This window comes from Elaeis guineensis, chromosome 8, assembly GCF_000442705.2.
Source record: "Elaeis guineensis isolate ETL-2024a chromosome 8, EG11, whole genome shotgun sequence".
Classification (NCBI taxonomy): Eukaryota; Viridiplantae; Streptophyta; class Magnoliopsida; order Arecales; family Arecaceae; genus Elaeis; species Elaeis guineensis.
This window is the reverse complement of record NC_026000.2, coordinates 130,058,598-130,075,924: the sequence shown is the minus strand read 5'-3', so window position 1 is coordinate 130,075,924 and position 17,327 is coordinate 130,058,598. Positions and strand designations below refer to the sequence as shown.

The 17,327-nt window shown below is 35.4% G+C and overlaps 1 protein-coding gene across 1 annotated transcript; it reads right to left on the bottom strand.

The window, feature by feature from the left end:
• Positions 1–41: 41 nt before the first annotated feature.
• Positions 42–8,346, bottom strand: LOC105032416 (large ribosomal subunit protein eL32z). Its single transcript, XM_010906863.4, has 4 exons — positions 8,191–8,346; positions 7,791–7,882; positions 1,221–1,402; positions 42–362 (listed from the first exon to the last, which is right to left on the bottom strand). Exons 2-4 carry the CDS (start codon positions 7,878–7,880, stop codon positions 233–235), a joined length of 402 nt encoding a protein of 133 aa, XP_010905165.1. The 5' UTR covers positions 7,881–7,882; positions 8,191–8,346; the 3' UTR covers positions 42–232.
• Positions 8,347–17,327: the final 8,981 nt, after the last annotated feature.

Below are 17,327 nucleotides of genomic sequence, written 5' to 3'. Positions count from 1 at the left end.
GAACTCCAAACAGCTTCCAACCTAATTATCAACATCAACAATGGTTATAAAAGAGTGCATAAATATAGAAGTGAGAGCAACAATCAGCTATTGGTGAGCAATGATGTTCGGTCATCATTGAAAACAGGTCAACATCAAAACGATCTGTTGCCTAGAGGATAGAACCCAACAGAATGAAAACCAAAACCAAAATAATGGATAACCATAAAAAGTGCTAGTTTCTAAAACTAGGTCACTCATCCTCCTGGCTGCGTAGCCTCGCAAGCTTGTTCGTGACAACAATGTCAAGTTGTGCAGCTCTCTCTACGATCTCCTTGCGCTTTCTTGTAGAGACATCGTGTGCAATTTCAGCACAGTAAGTCCTACAAAGAACCATTAAAGGTAAGCATGGTGAGATAAGATTTTACAGCACTAAAAGATACAAATCTAGGTTCCCATATTCAATTAGCAAATTTCTTGCAACAAAAGTAGGCAGGGAAAAGGGCCATAAAAATTAAGAAGAAATTGTAGGTCCATTAGCTTCATTTTCTAATAAATCTATGCTACTAATGACAAAAGCCAAGCAACTCCCCAAATATCTAACTCCATTTCAGGAGCCATGAGTTTTTTGAGCTTCCCACAAATATACACTTACTTTTTAAGCTGGCAGAAATATAGTCTCCTTTTGTGCATGTCCGTGAAAAATGCATAATTAAAGGGAAAAAGAACAGGCAATAACTAATAAGCATACCTCTCACCAACTTGCCCTTTGATATACTCCTACCAATAATTTACACAACAAGCAAGCAAATCATATGTGTGCACACATGTCCAATGCATTCAGACACATGCACATTTCAAGTGGAAAGCAAAAAGCATACACCAATGATACCGCATGCAACTTTTAAGCTGGCAGGAACATTGTCTGCTTTTGTGCATGTCCATGAAAAATGCACAATTGAAGGGAAAAAAAATAGAGCAATAACCTAATAAGCATACCTCTCACAAATTGCCCTTTGATATACTCCTACAATAATAATTTACAAAAGCGGAAGCAAATTATATGTGCACATACATATACAATGCATTCAGACATGCACATTTCAAGTAGAAAGCAAAGCAGATGCCAAATATCCAGTCCATCTGATCTTTTTACCATCCAAACATATAATCAAAACACAGCATGCATCAGCATATAGCACAGGCTAGTAGAAGAAAAGGAAAAGAGACACAATACATACCTGTTGTGCATCATAAGCAACTCTAACTCAGAGACATTGTGAACCACAAACTTCTTGAAACGGTTGGGCAGATAATGCCGGGTCTTCTTGTCAGATCCATAACCAATATTGGGCATCAAAGTACATCCCTTGAACTTCCTTCTCACACGGGAATCAATACCCTTGGGCCTACGCCAGTTTGGCTATCGTATAAAAAATTCAACCATGTTAATAAAGAAAAACAGTAAAACAAATAAGCAGTGGTTATCAGATTCAGAAATATAAGACAACATATGTATCAAGCCTAATGGCAGCTAGTCAAATCTATTTGGCATTAACAAACATAGAATACATAAAGTCATAAGCCACTTTATACAAACCTCTATGTAATGCTCTTTAGCAAGTCAAATTACAGCCACATCGGATTCTTACCAACAATTCAGTTCAAAGTATGCTTCTAAACAGTGTAACCTGGTATTACCTCAAATTGGATATAATGCAATGTCATTTCCAACAAGGAATTTAAAAGAAAATGAAAGATCCAGTAAAAATTAGGAAAAAAAAATCCTCCTATTGAAATATCTCATCAGGCTCAAGGCAATGAAGTAGCTTGATCACAACTGCCCAAGTCCCAAGATCAGCTAAATTTCAGAATGTTTCCAAAGTAAGAAGAAAATTCTCTTCCTCTCACAAAACCCACAGACCCCCAGCCAAATTTCTATCCTAAAGACAGAGAATAAGTAGCACCAACATATCTTCCATGACAGAGCCTTCATGTGCTCCATGACTGCACCAAATATTAAGTAAAAGAAGTTCTCGATAGTCTACTAGTAATGGACCATATAACTAGATTCACAATCAAGAACGTTCTAAGTCATATATCATCCTAATATTATGACTATGATTTTGAGTGGCTAAACAAAACCTAATGAGGACAAACTAAGATAACAAAACAAACAGAAATCATTCATAACAAAACATAATTCTTAAACAACGGACTCCCTGTCACTAGTAGACTATGAATTTATACTAAAAAGCTGAGTACTAGTGTGAATGCAAGATGGAAAAGTCACCTGATAGGAATAAGGACTTCTTCCAGATCATGACAACAGATCAAAATTAGCAAACAAAATCTTAAAAGCCATAAAATGCCTCCCAGATCCTAACCTTCAAAAGCATGCCATCTCAACCAGAACAAATTTTTAACGTGCATTTTAAAGAATGCAGGCATTTCTACCACATTACATAATGGGTGAGCTGCCCAAAAGGCAGCTTATGCCAAGTGCTCGTGACACCTTAATTCCATATCAATTAAAAATTAGTTCAAAATTGCTTTTGGAAATCGTGGATTGACTGACAACTGTCTAAAAACAAAGTTCAAAATGTGACAAGGAACCCATCAACCTTAAAATTCAATGCTTCAAAAATTAATTGTGTTCCATTCCTACCCAGAGGAATTATCACATACAGGATTTACCAAAACAACCTAAACCACTTGGTTCAAGGTGTGACGAACTGAACCGCTACAGAAACAAGGTCTTGGTTTATTGGTTCAGGACATGATACGAACCGCCCAATGGCTCCGAACCAAGCGGACCTGCACAATCCCACTCAGCATGACTTGTTTTGAGTTAGTTTGGGCCAGCCTATAACCAAAAAGAGAGAGAGCAATGGGATGGCATTCCTCTCTCTTTTCTTAAAACTACATGAAGAGAATGGTGGATTTTATGAGATAAAAGAATCAAGAAAGAAGAGTCTGTTGGTTCTAAGGCCATATCCAAACCAAATTAGGTAAAATCCACTTCCTCCACTTCATCCTTGTCCTTTTTTTTTTTCCATTTTATGCCTACAGAAAATGGGTAAAATCACAAGTAATCATGCCAAGATTGTATTCTGGCATGATTTCATAATATGCTATAGATCTATAGGTGATCAACACAAAGAAGAAATCATGATTTTTTTTGTTGAATAATATATATTTTTAATAATAATAAACAGTAACAAATAATAATATGTTCGAAATTTTAAAAAATGGCAGCATATTTGGAGATATGCATATTATTTGGTATATTATTTTGGTGGCAATATATTTAAATTTGGGCACAAGCCTAAGCCCAAATTCAAATAAATTTCAAAAATAAGTGGTGATCGAGACATGCCCATGGTTTCAAATATATATATAACATCCCAAATGGGGTTCTAAATTAATCCAATTAACACTATTTTGTGATCCTATTAATTAAATATTATTCTCTAAAAAGTTGACTAAAGATATTTAAAAATTAGAAAATATGAAAATTGGTATTCTACAAAGACAATGTAAAAGTTTTTTTTTCTAAATTAATTCAACCATGTTTTGCATTACAATATAACTTATCTCATTTTTAAGTTATTTAATAATTTAAGTAATTATTAATTCAACTAAAAATCATAAAAAATATAGCAATATGTATTGATAATTGGGACATCTTTTTCTAGGACATGCATAGCATTTAGCATAATTTTATAAATTATCATATCTATATAGGAAATTAAATTATAAAAGTTTCTGATTTGTCTAAAAAATTGTTATTCTTTAAAAAAGTGTGGATCCACTTAATGTAATTTATGGTAATGAATAAGGTGGTCTATGACATCTTAGTCAAACTCAAAAATGAATTCAAGAAAGGGAAAGAAGGATAAGGATGTTGACATTAGGTGAGATCATGGTGTAAAGATTTCGAGGCAGCAACATTGAAAATGCAAGCGGTGCGATATAGAGTTGAAGGTGAGATAACAAAATTGAAGCAGCATCTAACTGTTGGTTATGCTGATGTAACTGCATGTAAGAAATGTCCACAAGCAATCCAACAATTGAAGCATTGTTATGACTTTAGGGACTGCAGGAAAAAAAATTCAGAGACGCAAGAGAATGATCATTAGGCAACCGAGCCACCATCATATGACTTCAGAAATCTGCATAATTGTGAGGCATCGAAACCAAATAACAAGGGGGTGGCATAGAATCAGGCTATCATATGGGCAAACAGAGAAGGTTAAGGCAAAGGCATAAAACAGTAGAATGGAGTTCCCATTCTAGGTCCATTAAGAAGATCTAGGCTACAGAAGGAACCAATCAATGACAAAGGTGGTTGGTAAGGCTAACAATTGGATAGAACCTATGTTAGGGACCCTACTAGCAATAAGGGAAATCAGCCTACGAAAATAATAGTAGGGACCACCATTCATGAATTAGACCCACATGCCTTCCCTGGCAAAAGACTAAAAACAGCAAAGAATTAATTCTATGTTCATCAAGGATAAGAAATAAAGGCATATGAAGAGCTATTATTTCTGGATTCTACTATAACCACATTCTTGCAAATGTTGTAAACAACACCTAGTACTGTAATGCTATCATCTCCATCAAAAGAGCCGATCAGGGTGTCGATTCTTCTAGATCGAAGGATATATATGGTAAGCTACAAGAGGATAACAAAAGCTAGAGAGATGGATAGCCTCCTGCCAGAACAACTAGAACACATTGTATAACATTGATGAATGATGATTGGACAAGGCCCAACAAGAGATGTAGCATCAATTTGTTGATATATTCTGACAAGAAAACATTCTTTCATAAGTCTATTGATGCTTTTGACAAAGTGTCCTGAGTTTGATGGAGTAGGTAATTGATCAAATAGAGTAGCATGTCATATAGCTAGTTACTGATAATAGACAACCAAAGCTTGAGGGCCAATAACAGTAGCCAGAGCTTAATGAGTCAAGATCACCACCTCTACTAGCTATCACAACAAAGAAGACTATGATGAATGCAAGTAGTGGGTAGAGCAACACATGCCACACTCACAACCAAGCAATGCCCAGCAATTGGAGCAATCACAGAGGTCATAAGGAGCCAATTGGGATTGCAAGGCTCAATGTTTGAAACATCCACCAAGAGATGTAATAGAAAGATGCTAAAGAAGGTCATCATGACACCGATTCCAGTCAAGGACATAGGACCACAGAGAGTGATAAGCCTAGTCAAGCCATTAGAAAAGCCAATTACACAAGGGCAGCTAGAGAATGAAAACAATTTCTTAAAATAACATGAAAGAGAAATGGAAAAAGCTGCAAATCCATCACCCAGATTCTAAGACCACCAGGTCCTTGAATGACCAACTGCCCAGATCATCTTGTTATATAAGTATCTTAACAAATGTTTGAACAATAATGCAATAATGACTAGGGAGGTAGCAGTGGACATGTGCATAGACAACTCACTGCTATTGGTCTGAGTCAATTATCTAGCAAGTCACGTTTCACTCATGCCACATGGGATATGGATCACTACTACGCATACCAACATTTGAAGTTCCAACGATATGAGGGCTGTCCCTATCGTCCTATCCCATTCCTTTGAAATTCTAACATCAGGGATGGGTGCGGGACCCCAAAACACATTTTCAGCCTCCGTCCCGACCGTCTCATCTTCATCCCAGCCAGATCAAACATCGTACGGCCATCCCGATCATGCCCTAATTTTTTCTTTCCTTCTGCCAAAGAAGATGCTTCGAATGGTGTATTCATCACTGGAGCGGGGATGAACGAAAAGAGAGTACTAACCTTTTCTTTTTCTACTGATATGTTGGCATCATCACTAGAGGAAGCATGACCTTCACCCTTTGATTCTGATTTTCCGAAAGCAAAGTATGCTAAGAGGATAGCTCGAAAAAGAGAAGGGAGAGGAGAAAGGAGGGAGGCCATCGAATTTTTCGACAAGGAGCGAACCGAGAGGGAGGGAGGACCAAAAAAGGGGAAAGAAAGAGGGTTCGGGGCCTTCAGGCTCTAGTATGGAGTTTTCTCTATGGGTTATGCGACACGGTTACATGATGTCATCCATTGATTGCCCCACTGGCCACATAGCTCTCAAAGTTGTCGTGATTTCTCTACGCCCAAGCAATTGCGGCATCGCACCCACCCCCCAAGCCCCACACAGCTTTGATTGCTCCATTCAAACATCGCACCCACACAGCTCTCAAAGCACTCCTACAGTCCTACCATCCTACTGTTGTAAACTGTAACCAAAAAAAATCATAGAAAAAAATCATCATGCCATCATACCCATGTTTTGAGACTTTGAGCCTTTGACTCCATTCACGCCCATGTTTTGAGACTTTGGGCCTACCGAGATGGCTTAAGACAAGCACTACTGCAATTGATGATATAGTAGAGTTCCCTAGGCATCTCTAGATCCTCATCTTACACCAAATCTTATTCTACACGGTCAAGATAGAACTCATATATATCCTTCATCTAAGATGTCATAGTCCAACAGCTACTAACCTTTATGGCCTTAGCCAAATTACGGGTCAAATATTGTTACTACTATCCTCCCTCGTATGTGAGTGAAATGTCTAACCCAGTATCAAAAAAAAAAAAAACAGAGATCAGTATCAGGGTGTATCGAGGTAGCCTAATTATCAGATAGAGGAGATGGAGGACTATCACAGTACATGAGTTGAGTCAAGTTCAAAGTCTCAACTATGAACAAAATGCTAATGTCTAAGAGAAAATAGTTACTCCACAAACGACTAGATGTCATTATGTATTTTGTAATTTAAATTAATTTGATATATGTATTTTCAAGCTCAAAAACATGTATTGATCACATACGCTGCTTTCTAACCTAAGACAATGAAACATATACATTTTCACATGATAACATCCATGTTCATGATCTTATGTTTACTCAAGAGACATAATAACCTTAGAAACTCAACCTTAATACATGCAACATCATGCTACTGAAGCAAAGTTTAACTGAACATCAGCAAGATAGGTCTTTCAAAGAAAGAATTTAGAAGCATATCCCACCAAATCTTTTGCATGGATGTTGAATTTTCAAATCTGACTAGATAGTTCATTGCTGCCAATTTTTTCCAAATTTTCACAGATGCATGACTTTCTCAAGAGCAACCAGGAATGTGACGATGTCTTTAGAAGATTGCAAATCATCTTGATATATAAACAGTCTTTGCAAACCCCCTACAAATGCATAGGACACTCAAAATGTGGATCTATTCATTCATTCTCAGTCTCAAAGTTGGTACTGACATTGCAGTCATGGTATAGAACAGATTCTAGAGGGTTATTACTGATTAAGCCTAAGTATACTTCATCCAAGCACAAGGTTACAAACTCATTTAACCAATGATTATTTTACTAGGACAAACTAATTCATAGTGGCTCGCCAATTATAAACTGTGACCATATATCAGTGAAATTCCCCCAGATATAACATCTCACATCACATGAACTAAATCATCTAAAGAAGAGAAATGAAAAGTCAAAACTAGCATCCAATTCTTCCTAGATACACATATGATATATAAGAATCTGAAAACCTAGAACTCAAATATGTAATTCTCGAAAAAGATAAAACTTAAAAAAAAATGATACAATAATCCATTGAAAAACCAATCAAATAAAAACAAATCTAATCCTTCAACAACATCAATTTCTACGAATAAACTAGAGGCCATCATGATCGCTTAGCCGAATATCACAAAATATAAAAAAAAAAAAAAGAGGGAAAAGCGAGAGATTTACCTTGACGCAAATCTTGCGGTCACTCTGGGCCCTCTTAAACTTCTTGACACGCTTCTTAACGATCTTCTTCGCAAGCAACGGAACCGCCATGTCTTCACCATGTAAAACAACAAAGATAATGAGAAAAATCTGGACTTCAAAACAGCGGCCGAGGGGGAAAAAATGCAAAACGCCACATCTAAAACAATAAAAATCCCAAAACACTGAAGAAAAACATATCCGTAAAATCAAAAACTCTCGAAAAACAGTTTTGCAACGATGCGGTTTCGGAGACTTCGGAGAAGACTACAACTACAAAGGAGAACTCATCCACAAGAGTTTCGAAGACATCAATCACAAATTCCAGGATACCAGGATTCGGAACGCGAAGCAAAAGAGACGGAGAAGAAGAAAAGCATACCTTCCGATCGAGGCGAAAACCCTGACCCCAGAAAAGAGAGAGACGAGGGGGGGAGAGTTGCGGCGTCGGCGGCAACTCTATATAATGCGGCGGAAATGCTAGGGTTTTTGGTGCGATCGCGGAGGGGCGGCGGGGCGCGCTGCGATTAGCGTCGGGCTCAACCCGAATCCACCCAACCCAATCCTCTTGCTGGATCAGGTTGGGCTAAAAAAAAAAAAACTCGTTAAATAAATAAATAAATTTATATTCCAATTAAATGTCTAAATTCTGTGTTTAACAACTTTTTTTATCACAATTGTACAAATGCACTCAAGTAAAATCACGAGCTAATTGAATACTGACCCAAACAAAGTTTGAAACATTCTCCACTCTTAAATTATACATACAGCCTGACGTTATGTCATTAATTCGATCCAACTTTACCAAACCTGTTTAAGACTTGTCCCATAATGACCTAACAAACAGAGATCCCAAATTTGAATCTTAATGATATATTTTGGACTTGGGTAACAATTTGAATTGGGTCTCCCTCCTTTTCTCGATGGTGGCTCAACATACGAGGAGTCCTAAACTAAATATTAAAATAATTTTTTTTAATTTTAATTTTGAAAGAAATAGAGAGATATATTTTAATTACCAAGACAACCATCCTATTTTGCCAAAAGAAGGTATGCGGGATAACAGCTATACTCAAGCAAAGTCACAATTTTTTTCAATATGATAATAGATTTTTTTCTCATCTTTCAAATAGAAAAATAAATTATAGTTGGTTCATATTAAATTATAATATTATTAGGATAAAGACCGTATATATACATTGCAAACATCAAAAAATGACATCAAAGCAATAAATGAAAGATTTTATCTGCCAAGGATTAGAGTTCCATCTAAAGAGTTTTCTTTTATTTCTTAATTCCTATCTTATTTTATTTATCTAATAAATGCTAAGAATTAAAATTTGTGTTAAGCCAATATCCTAATTACTTCATAGCCTCTTGGTGATTAATTCAAAAAGGAAATGATCTTACATATATATATATATATATATTATAAATCATGGGATAGACTATTTAAAGTTGATCATGCAATTACCCGTTACTTTTTAAGAGATGATTTGGAATCATCCAAAATTCATTGTATCCACACCCACATCATTTGTTAGATAAATTTCTTAGATGAGATGGCAGCAAGCCTAATAACCCCATATCAAACATATCCAATTTCGCATGTGAAGAGCAGAGATATATAATAATGCATCATGAACTCAGGGTTCAACCACATGGCAACATTGACACCGTACATACAAAGCCAACCATAATGAAATCTTATTTATATTATACCAATAAGGGTGAGAAATAAAAGAATGAAAAAAAAAAAATGCAGAGGAGAGACAAATGCTTACATGAAACTTGGCTGGTTCCAAAACATAAAGAAAATAAGTTATGATCTAAACAGGTCACAAGTAATTGAGCACAAAAACTATTACGTAAACATGTTTTCCATATAAATCAATATATTTAAATGTATTAAATATAGCATCATGTATGTATGGGTACCTATTAAAAGACTGCCTGTAAGACAGACATCTTCGAAAAATTATGCTGTGATTGGGAAAGAGCTAATGGAGAACAAGAATTAGAGATGAATTGCAAAGAAATTAAGAATATTTTTTTTTGAAAATCGAACGTATCGAGTAACCATTAGCACTAAGTTATAAGTTGAACAAAAAAAAACTTAAAAATTAGTAAATTTTAGAAAAATATTTTGAATATATACTTATAATGACATATTAACTCACTGCTACCAATACAAACTTACGTGTGTGATTTTTCAAGCTAAAGTCTAGTTTTATAAGCCATTTTCTCCCCTCTTCACTTCTCTCCTCTAAATCAGAGCAGTATTCTAAGAAGAAAAGTAGAAAAGAAGTCAAAACCAAACCAAAAACTTGAGCTTTTTCCCATCCCATGGCCTGAGCTCAGCCTTTCTTCCCATATAGCAAGTCAAAAATTTAACTTTTTTCTCCTATCCCACACATGAAATAGAGTTTATCTCAATCCAGTATAAAAGAACTGAAATTCAACCCGCACAACCACAGAACCCAGAAGAGAGACACGAAGTCAGATGAAATGAAATTGTTGACTTACATGATGCAGTTCGGGTGGTTCCGACTGTGCGTGTGTGCATCTGTGTGTGCGCATGTGTAAAAGAGAGAGAGGGAGAAGAGGAGGACAAGAAGAAGAAGAAGAAGAAAGGAGGATGGTGGTGCCACCGACAATCATCCTTCCTTCTCCGGTAGCGGTTGATAGGAAAGGGAGGGAGAGAAAGGAGGGTTACCTTTATTGGCCGACGTCTATCCAATGCTTTTAAGGAATAAGCCTTGCCGCAGCACAGCCGTTGTCTTCTCGTGGGTGGACGTGATGGAGATGGATGGCTACTGTCTGCTAGTAGTGGGCAGTGGGGCCCTAAAGCAAAGGCTTTGGTTGTCTTACCCTTTAGCCGGCCCTGACCTTTTCTTATTCTTTTTCTTTAAAAATAAAAAATAATAAATAATAGAAAAAATAGTTTGACACTAACTTTAGTCAACCCAAATCTCACTTGAAATTATTTTGATTAGGTTGAAAAAAAAATTCCTATGCGAGATGAGGGTTGGGTTGGGTAAGGATTTAAAAATATATGGAAATACATAAATCGGGCTTGTCTCGACCTAAATCAACAAGCCTTGTTGTGTCCTAGATCGTCATGTTTCAAAAATTTTATCTTTGATTGTTGAATGGATAAAAAAACTATGAACATATTTACCATCACTTTTTCTTTTTCATTTTTAAAATCAAAATAATAGAAACCACAACAGAAAACATATTTGGTGCTATTATTTTATTTTTTATTTTAAAATTATTTTTACTATTTGTTCTAAAAAAATTATTTAAATATTTTTAAAAATAAGAAACTCATATTTTTCATCACCATAACTACTATTGGGTCCACTACCATGGATAACATAGCCTTCGCTATTGTCGCCGTCACTTTTGCCACTATTGCCACTATCACCTCCAACTACCTTCATTCCACTGTTAAATCGGCTCAAAAGCCAAGCAGCCCGCCCCACCCATCCCAGCCCAAACTATTTTGGACAAGTCTAGACATAATTTCTAAGCCCAAAAGACCAGGTCAGATTTGAAATTTAAGCACATCTATTAAATAGGCCAAATTTGCATCACGCCCCAAATCTAGGACGTAATACGATCATGCTATCGAAAGGTGTAACCTATGATAATACAAAGTCAATCAATCATAATCAGCTAAAATCTATCAAAAATAAAATATAATAAAAGATTTAATTTTATTATTCATCAAGTAATTAAACTAAGATTAGTTCAGAGCATCTAAATCCAAAATCAAATACCAAACTCGTATATCAAAATTCATAAAATAATTGACTACTAGTCTGTAATAACCCAATAAATAAAATTTAGCTACAAAATTCTCATGGTTGCTAGAGCAGACCTCCAAAACTGGATCTTTCATCATTTTTAGTAGTCTTATTCCCTAAAAAAAAAAAATAAAAAAGATATGAGTTACATTAGTTCAGTAAGTAAAACTCATACTTCCTAATTGGATCAGACATAAATTTTTCTTTGATAATAGAATATTAAGAATATAAGAAATAAAATAAAATATTTCATATAATATATAATAAAATAAGTTATAAACTAGTCATGCATGTATAAATTATGAACATTTCATAAACATACTTATTCGTAAGTCATTCTTGTTATGTGTTCATATCATATTTTAAAATGTTGCTCTTAAATATTTATGCTATGATCATTTTATACCCATGATAGGATCAGTGTTCTTAATCGATAAAATTTTTATTTTGTATACTAACTTTGTATCTATTGGTTGAGACTGTGTATATATAGATGCTATCTCTGGATATCGATTTTTTCAATTCTAAAGATTCATTCATAGCTATCTGAGAATCTTTAAAATCTTTATATCTTTTTTTCAAATTATACATATATGTAGATAAAAGACTATTAAATAGTATAATCAGATTCATATTTTATAAACATGTTATTTTCGTTAAAAATATTTATGAAACCACTATTCATAATAAAGCATGGACTTCATAATACACATATGCTGATCCTTTTATTTTATAAAAAATATAATTTTATCAATAGTAAATCACATACATGGAAAATATGATAATTTGAAAATAAATAAAGAGTGTAACATACACTTATCTTGTTTATCCTAGATCTTTAGACTTCATTAAAAGAATCAGATAATTGTATTTAAAATATCAAAAACATAATCAATTTCTATTTGATGAATTCAATAGAATTAAATTATAAAAAAAAAAAATCATTGATCGGATGGTCGATCCAACAGGCTGTCCAGATATCGAGATAATTCAGGATCTCCAAACCGAGGGTTAGACCTAAGTGACTCAATCAAAGAATCATGAAGTATAAATTAGATCAAGTCAAGATCGATCAACAGAATTTATCAATAATGGATTCAAAAATACTCGACATGAGTGGGTGAGGTTGACATATAGCACATATATCAAAGCAAATTTAAGTTTATTAGAAAACATCATCTCGGGTTCATATTGGGGTCCACAGATCAAATAGAGAAAAAAAAGATGGAGTAGAGAGAAATCCTAGAGGGAAGGAGAGAGAGTCTCTCTCTCTTTTTCATTTTTTTCTTTTTTTTTTCTCTTCCTCTCTTTTTCTTTCTTTCTTTCTTTGGAAAAATAAGAAAAGGTGGCTAATGCTCCAGCAGACTGTGGCAACACAACTAGCAGTCCAACAATGGTGACTAACAGTGGAGGATTGGACAGTCAGCTGCAAGTGGCCAGCTAATAAAAAAAGATAAAAAACAAGGCCAAATTGACACCCTTTGCTCGATTATCCTCGGATCCCAACCCGCTCGCCGGCAGTTGGGGCTCTGGCATAGGCCAAAGGCCAACATAGGGAAAAGGTCGGAGGCTCTGGCAGTAGGCATCGAACACCAGATATGGTCAGAAAGAAAGAAAAGATAGGTCCAAAATAGAAAAATTCTTTTCATAATTTTTTAATAAAACTAACGGTTGGCGGCCGTGCGTAAAAGCATGGAAAGAAGGGGAAGCAAGAGAGGAAGGAGAGCTAGGGCTTATCACAGACTCCGACAACATCTCCAGCCATGATTTCAAGCAGGCACTATGATAGTATACCGCAACTTCAATGGAAGAAAAGAGAGAAAAAGTGGCTTGATGTTCGTCGTTGAAGGACCATAGGGAGATGTAGGGGCTGATTATAGAAAGCCCTAGAATCCTTTTTGCCCTAAGACTTCGATTTTTCTCGAGAACAATCAGAGAAAAAGACTCCCATCGAGTCTTTATCTAGCATTTCTTTTCTTTTTTTTGGTTCGGTTGGAGACTTGGGCCAATTTGGTGATGGGCCAGTCCAATGGATTGGACCATCACAACTTAAGTTTACATCGATCTAGCCTGCATAAGATATTTATAATATATATATATATATATATATATATATATATATATATATATATATATATATATAATCTTCTTCATCATCTCATCCTTCCCATCTCTATCCGCTCACCTCCTCCTCCTCCTCCCACCCCCTCCCCCAAACAACCAATTTGACAACACCCTATCCTATCTCTCCTCTTTCCCTCTCCCTCCTCCGTGAATACCTCTTTTTTTTAGGAAAATTTATAGAGTAACGCCTTAAAATTTGGCACATTTGTACCTAGATTCCAAAAGTTTAAAAAACTATAGACCAACCCCAAAACTTGAAAATTATTGCAAAGGGGCCCACCCATTCGGCCTCCATTACAAAACATTATGACACGAGGATCACTTAATAAGTTAATTTTTATAAAATTCTCTAATATAATAAGAAGCTCTTATTTTGGTGAGAATTAAGAGGAAAGGAGAAAAGTAACACTTTAAGATACATATCAACATATGAATGACTTCATCATTTAAGATTCATATAGGTAGATGGATGATAAAACTAGGAATACTTTAAGATTCATGCACTATAAGAAATTTGGTTTTTTAGGATGAAATTTTAGCGATGAAATAAAATTTCATCACCAAATTATTTTTTTCATCGTAATAAATAGATCTTCAACGATGAAAAAAATTTCATCACTAAAGATTTTTTTTTACGATGAATTTTTTCATTGCTAAAAATTTCATCGTCATGTTTTGGATTTAGGGCAAAATTCAATGACGAAAATTTTTTTTTATCACTAAAGACGTATATTTTACGATAAATATTTTCTTTGCTAAATATTTTATTATTTTTTTGAATTTAAAATAAAATTTAATGATAAAAAAATTTTATTAAAAATTTTATTTTTATAATGAAAATAAATTTTATTGCTAAAAAAATTATTTTTACGATCAAATTTTTTCCATTAAAATATTCGTTGTTATTTTTAAGATTTAGAACAAAAATTTACCCCAAGGCCCGTGTTAACGCCGTGCCCCTCTCTCTCTTCGAGTCGCTCTCTCTCGCCTCGCGAGCCACCACCGCCGCCGTCGCTCTGCCTCCGTCGCCGTTATGACTCCACCGGGCCTCTCTCCCTCCCTCTCTCTCTCTCTACGGCTCTCTCTCTCTCGGTCCTTCTTCGTGTAGACCCACCACCACCGTCGAGCCTCTGCAGTCGCCGCTGTGCAGTCGCAGCCGTCCGCATCGTCGCCGCCGCTCTACCACTCTCTCTCTCTCTCGATGCCTCTCTCTTTCTCTCTCTCTCGGTACTTGTCTCTTATTTTCAATTGCTCGCGATTCAAGTAACTCCATCTTTTCAATCCCTTTATTTTTTCTTCTTTCTCTTTTGTTTTGGGGGAAGAGAGAGACCGCAGGGGGGAGATAATAGCTAAGTCCAGTGGTAACACCTCGATGCCATGTAATGAGGTGACATCATAGGCTATAGATATACAATGAGACAATGAGGATTCTTCAGCAATGTGAATTTTTGGGTGTTGCATAATTTTGTTGATCTTTTCCCAGTACAAGATTGTCTCTAGAGATCTAATAAGATCAAACAGAGTAGAGTATGGCTTGATGCAAGGAAGATGAAGAAAGTCAAAATTGGATGATCCAAATATAGGTTGTGCTTATTGGCATGGAGGTGCTCATATTTGGATTGTCCACAAACCTGGTGGTTGACTCATAAGATTAGAGCTTTAGGCCAAAAAGGGTCCCAACGTATGCGCTGTATATAGTTTCTAGGTGTTTCATGCCACTTTATCTTGTTTTTAGTTTTGTATATGTTTAGTTGGATAGTGTTCTGGGCTCTGATAATCTCCTCAGTTATATGCGAGAAATTCTTGCTTAGCAGCTATAGTTTTATCTGTAGCAGCTATACAATTCGAATTTGTTGTATCACATCTTCTAAATTACTGTTTGATCGGAATCTGGAAGTAAAAATTGAAAAATGGTTTTCATGGGACACATACCAAAGTACAGAGTTGATACCATATTTTTGTTTTTTTATCAGTCTATGCATTTGTATCTGGAATAACTTTGTATCAGCTTCACACAATTTACATCATGTGGTTACATCTTGATGCATTAAGATTTCCAACTTTATACAATGGATGTGCTTGTGAGCTGTGTTGGGGTGAGAAAAGGATGATGGTGGATGTAGAAGTTGCACGTGGCAGTAAATCTTTTGTAATATTTGTTTGACCCAAAATAATTACTTAATCAGTTGAAGACTATGAAGGAGGTGCATTTAACGTCTTCAGTTCCGTGTTTCTTGAGTGGACTGCCTGCTTGTGGCCAAGCAATTTTTGAAAATATGGAATTTGTCTTAGAGTTTTCCTTGTCATGATATCGAGAAAATTTAAAGAATGGAGTATTGACCTTTTTTTAAGGTATAATCATTGGATAACCATCAAGTCTGTCTGAATAAAGGTTCAAAAACTTGATTTTGGTTTCAGAGAGATAAATGAGTATCAATTTTGTCAGAGCCATGTTGGTGGTAACTATACACTAAAAACAAAGAATAAAAACAGGGAACAAAATTAAAACTAATGTAAAATAAGGAGACCTAATACAAAAACATATTAGGGACCTTTGGATGATTTTTTCTTTTTCTTCAGTTGTTTACCACACCCAAGAATTTTTTTTCCTCAGAAAACAAAACATTCAAAGAGTGATGTTGAAAGCATTATATATCATTGACAATCTAATGTAGAATAGCTTTATGAATTGCGAGCGATCGATCCTACATCAAAAATTTTAATTTTTAGTTCTTCCAAATGTTCTAAGTACATAAAATCTAGTTTATAATAGTGTTGGAACATTTAAAGAAATGAGTTATATGCTGTGAGTGTTGTGCCTAATCCAAATTTGATGCAAGGAACATCACCTGGTAATTTATGTCACCTACCCCACGTTTATTACACCACACAAGAAAAAAAAAGAATATACAGTGTGGTGATGGTGGCTGAACTCTTTTGTAGCAGGGTGATTCCATCTGGCTGAACTCTATTTTATCGATACTGACTCTACGAGTGTAGACAAATGAATTAGGGGGTGTTTGGTTGGGGGAATGGAGGTCTGAAATCGGAATCGGAATGGGTGATTCTCATTCCAACGTTGGTTGGAAGAGTCTCATTCGATTCCGATTCCAGATGGAATGAAAATTGGTCAATCTATATAGAACTCAATCCCTACTCTCCTCTATGGATTCAATTTTTCATTCCAATTCCGATTCCAATTTCGATCACGAACCAAATGCTTCGAAGATTTGGCCATTCCGATTCCAAACCATTCCTATACCCATTTCCATTTTGTTCCGTTTACGAACCAAACACCCCTTAAGTAGTTTTGCCAATGGATTGTGATTCCATGATACCAGTTTCAATGGATTGGTAGGCACACGAAGAAATAGAGAAAAAGAGTTGCTAAAGAGCAAAATCTGTAAGGGAATTAATGTGGTGATTGCATTTGATTACACCGTTTGCATCCATCTAGGTGCATACATAAATAAGATGTTTTTTTGAAAAATAAAATAACCATGAAATATTGCTGACCAATCTAAGTACTGCCTGTTTGGAAGCTAGGAGGATGAGTATGGTGTCTGGTGCATGTATTTGTTTT

Excerpts from the sequence above, each read along its gene's own strand:
- LOC105032416 (XM_010906863.4), bottom strand. The coding sequence starts at position 7,880 with ATGGCGGTTCCGTTGCTTGCGAAGAAGATCGTTAAGAAGCGTGTCAAG. Across the intron at positions 1,403-7,790 it reads ACCGCAAGATTTGCGTCAAG|CCAAACTGGCGTAGGCCCAA; the intron begins GTAAATCTCTCG and ends TTTATACGATAG. Across the intron at positions 363-1,220 it reads TTGCTTATGATGCACAACAG|GACTTACTGTGCTGAAATTG; the intron begins GTATGTATTGTG and ends GGTTCTTTGTAG.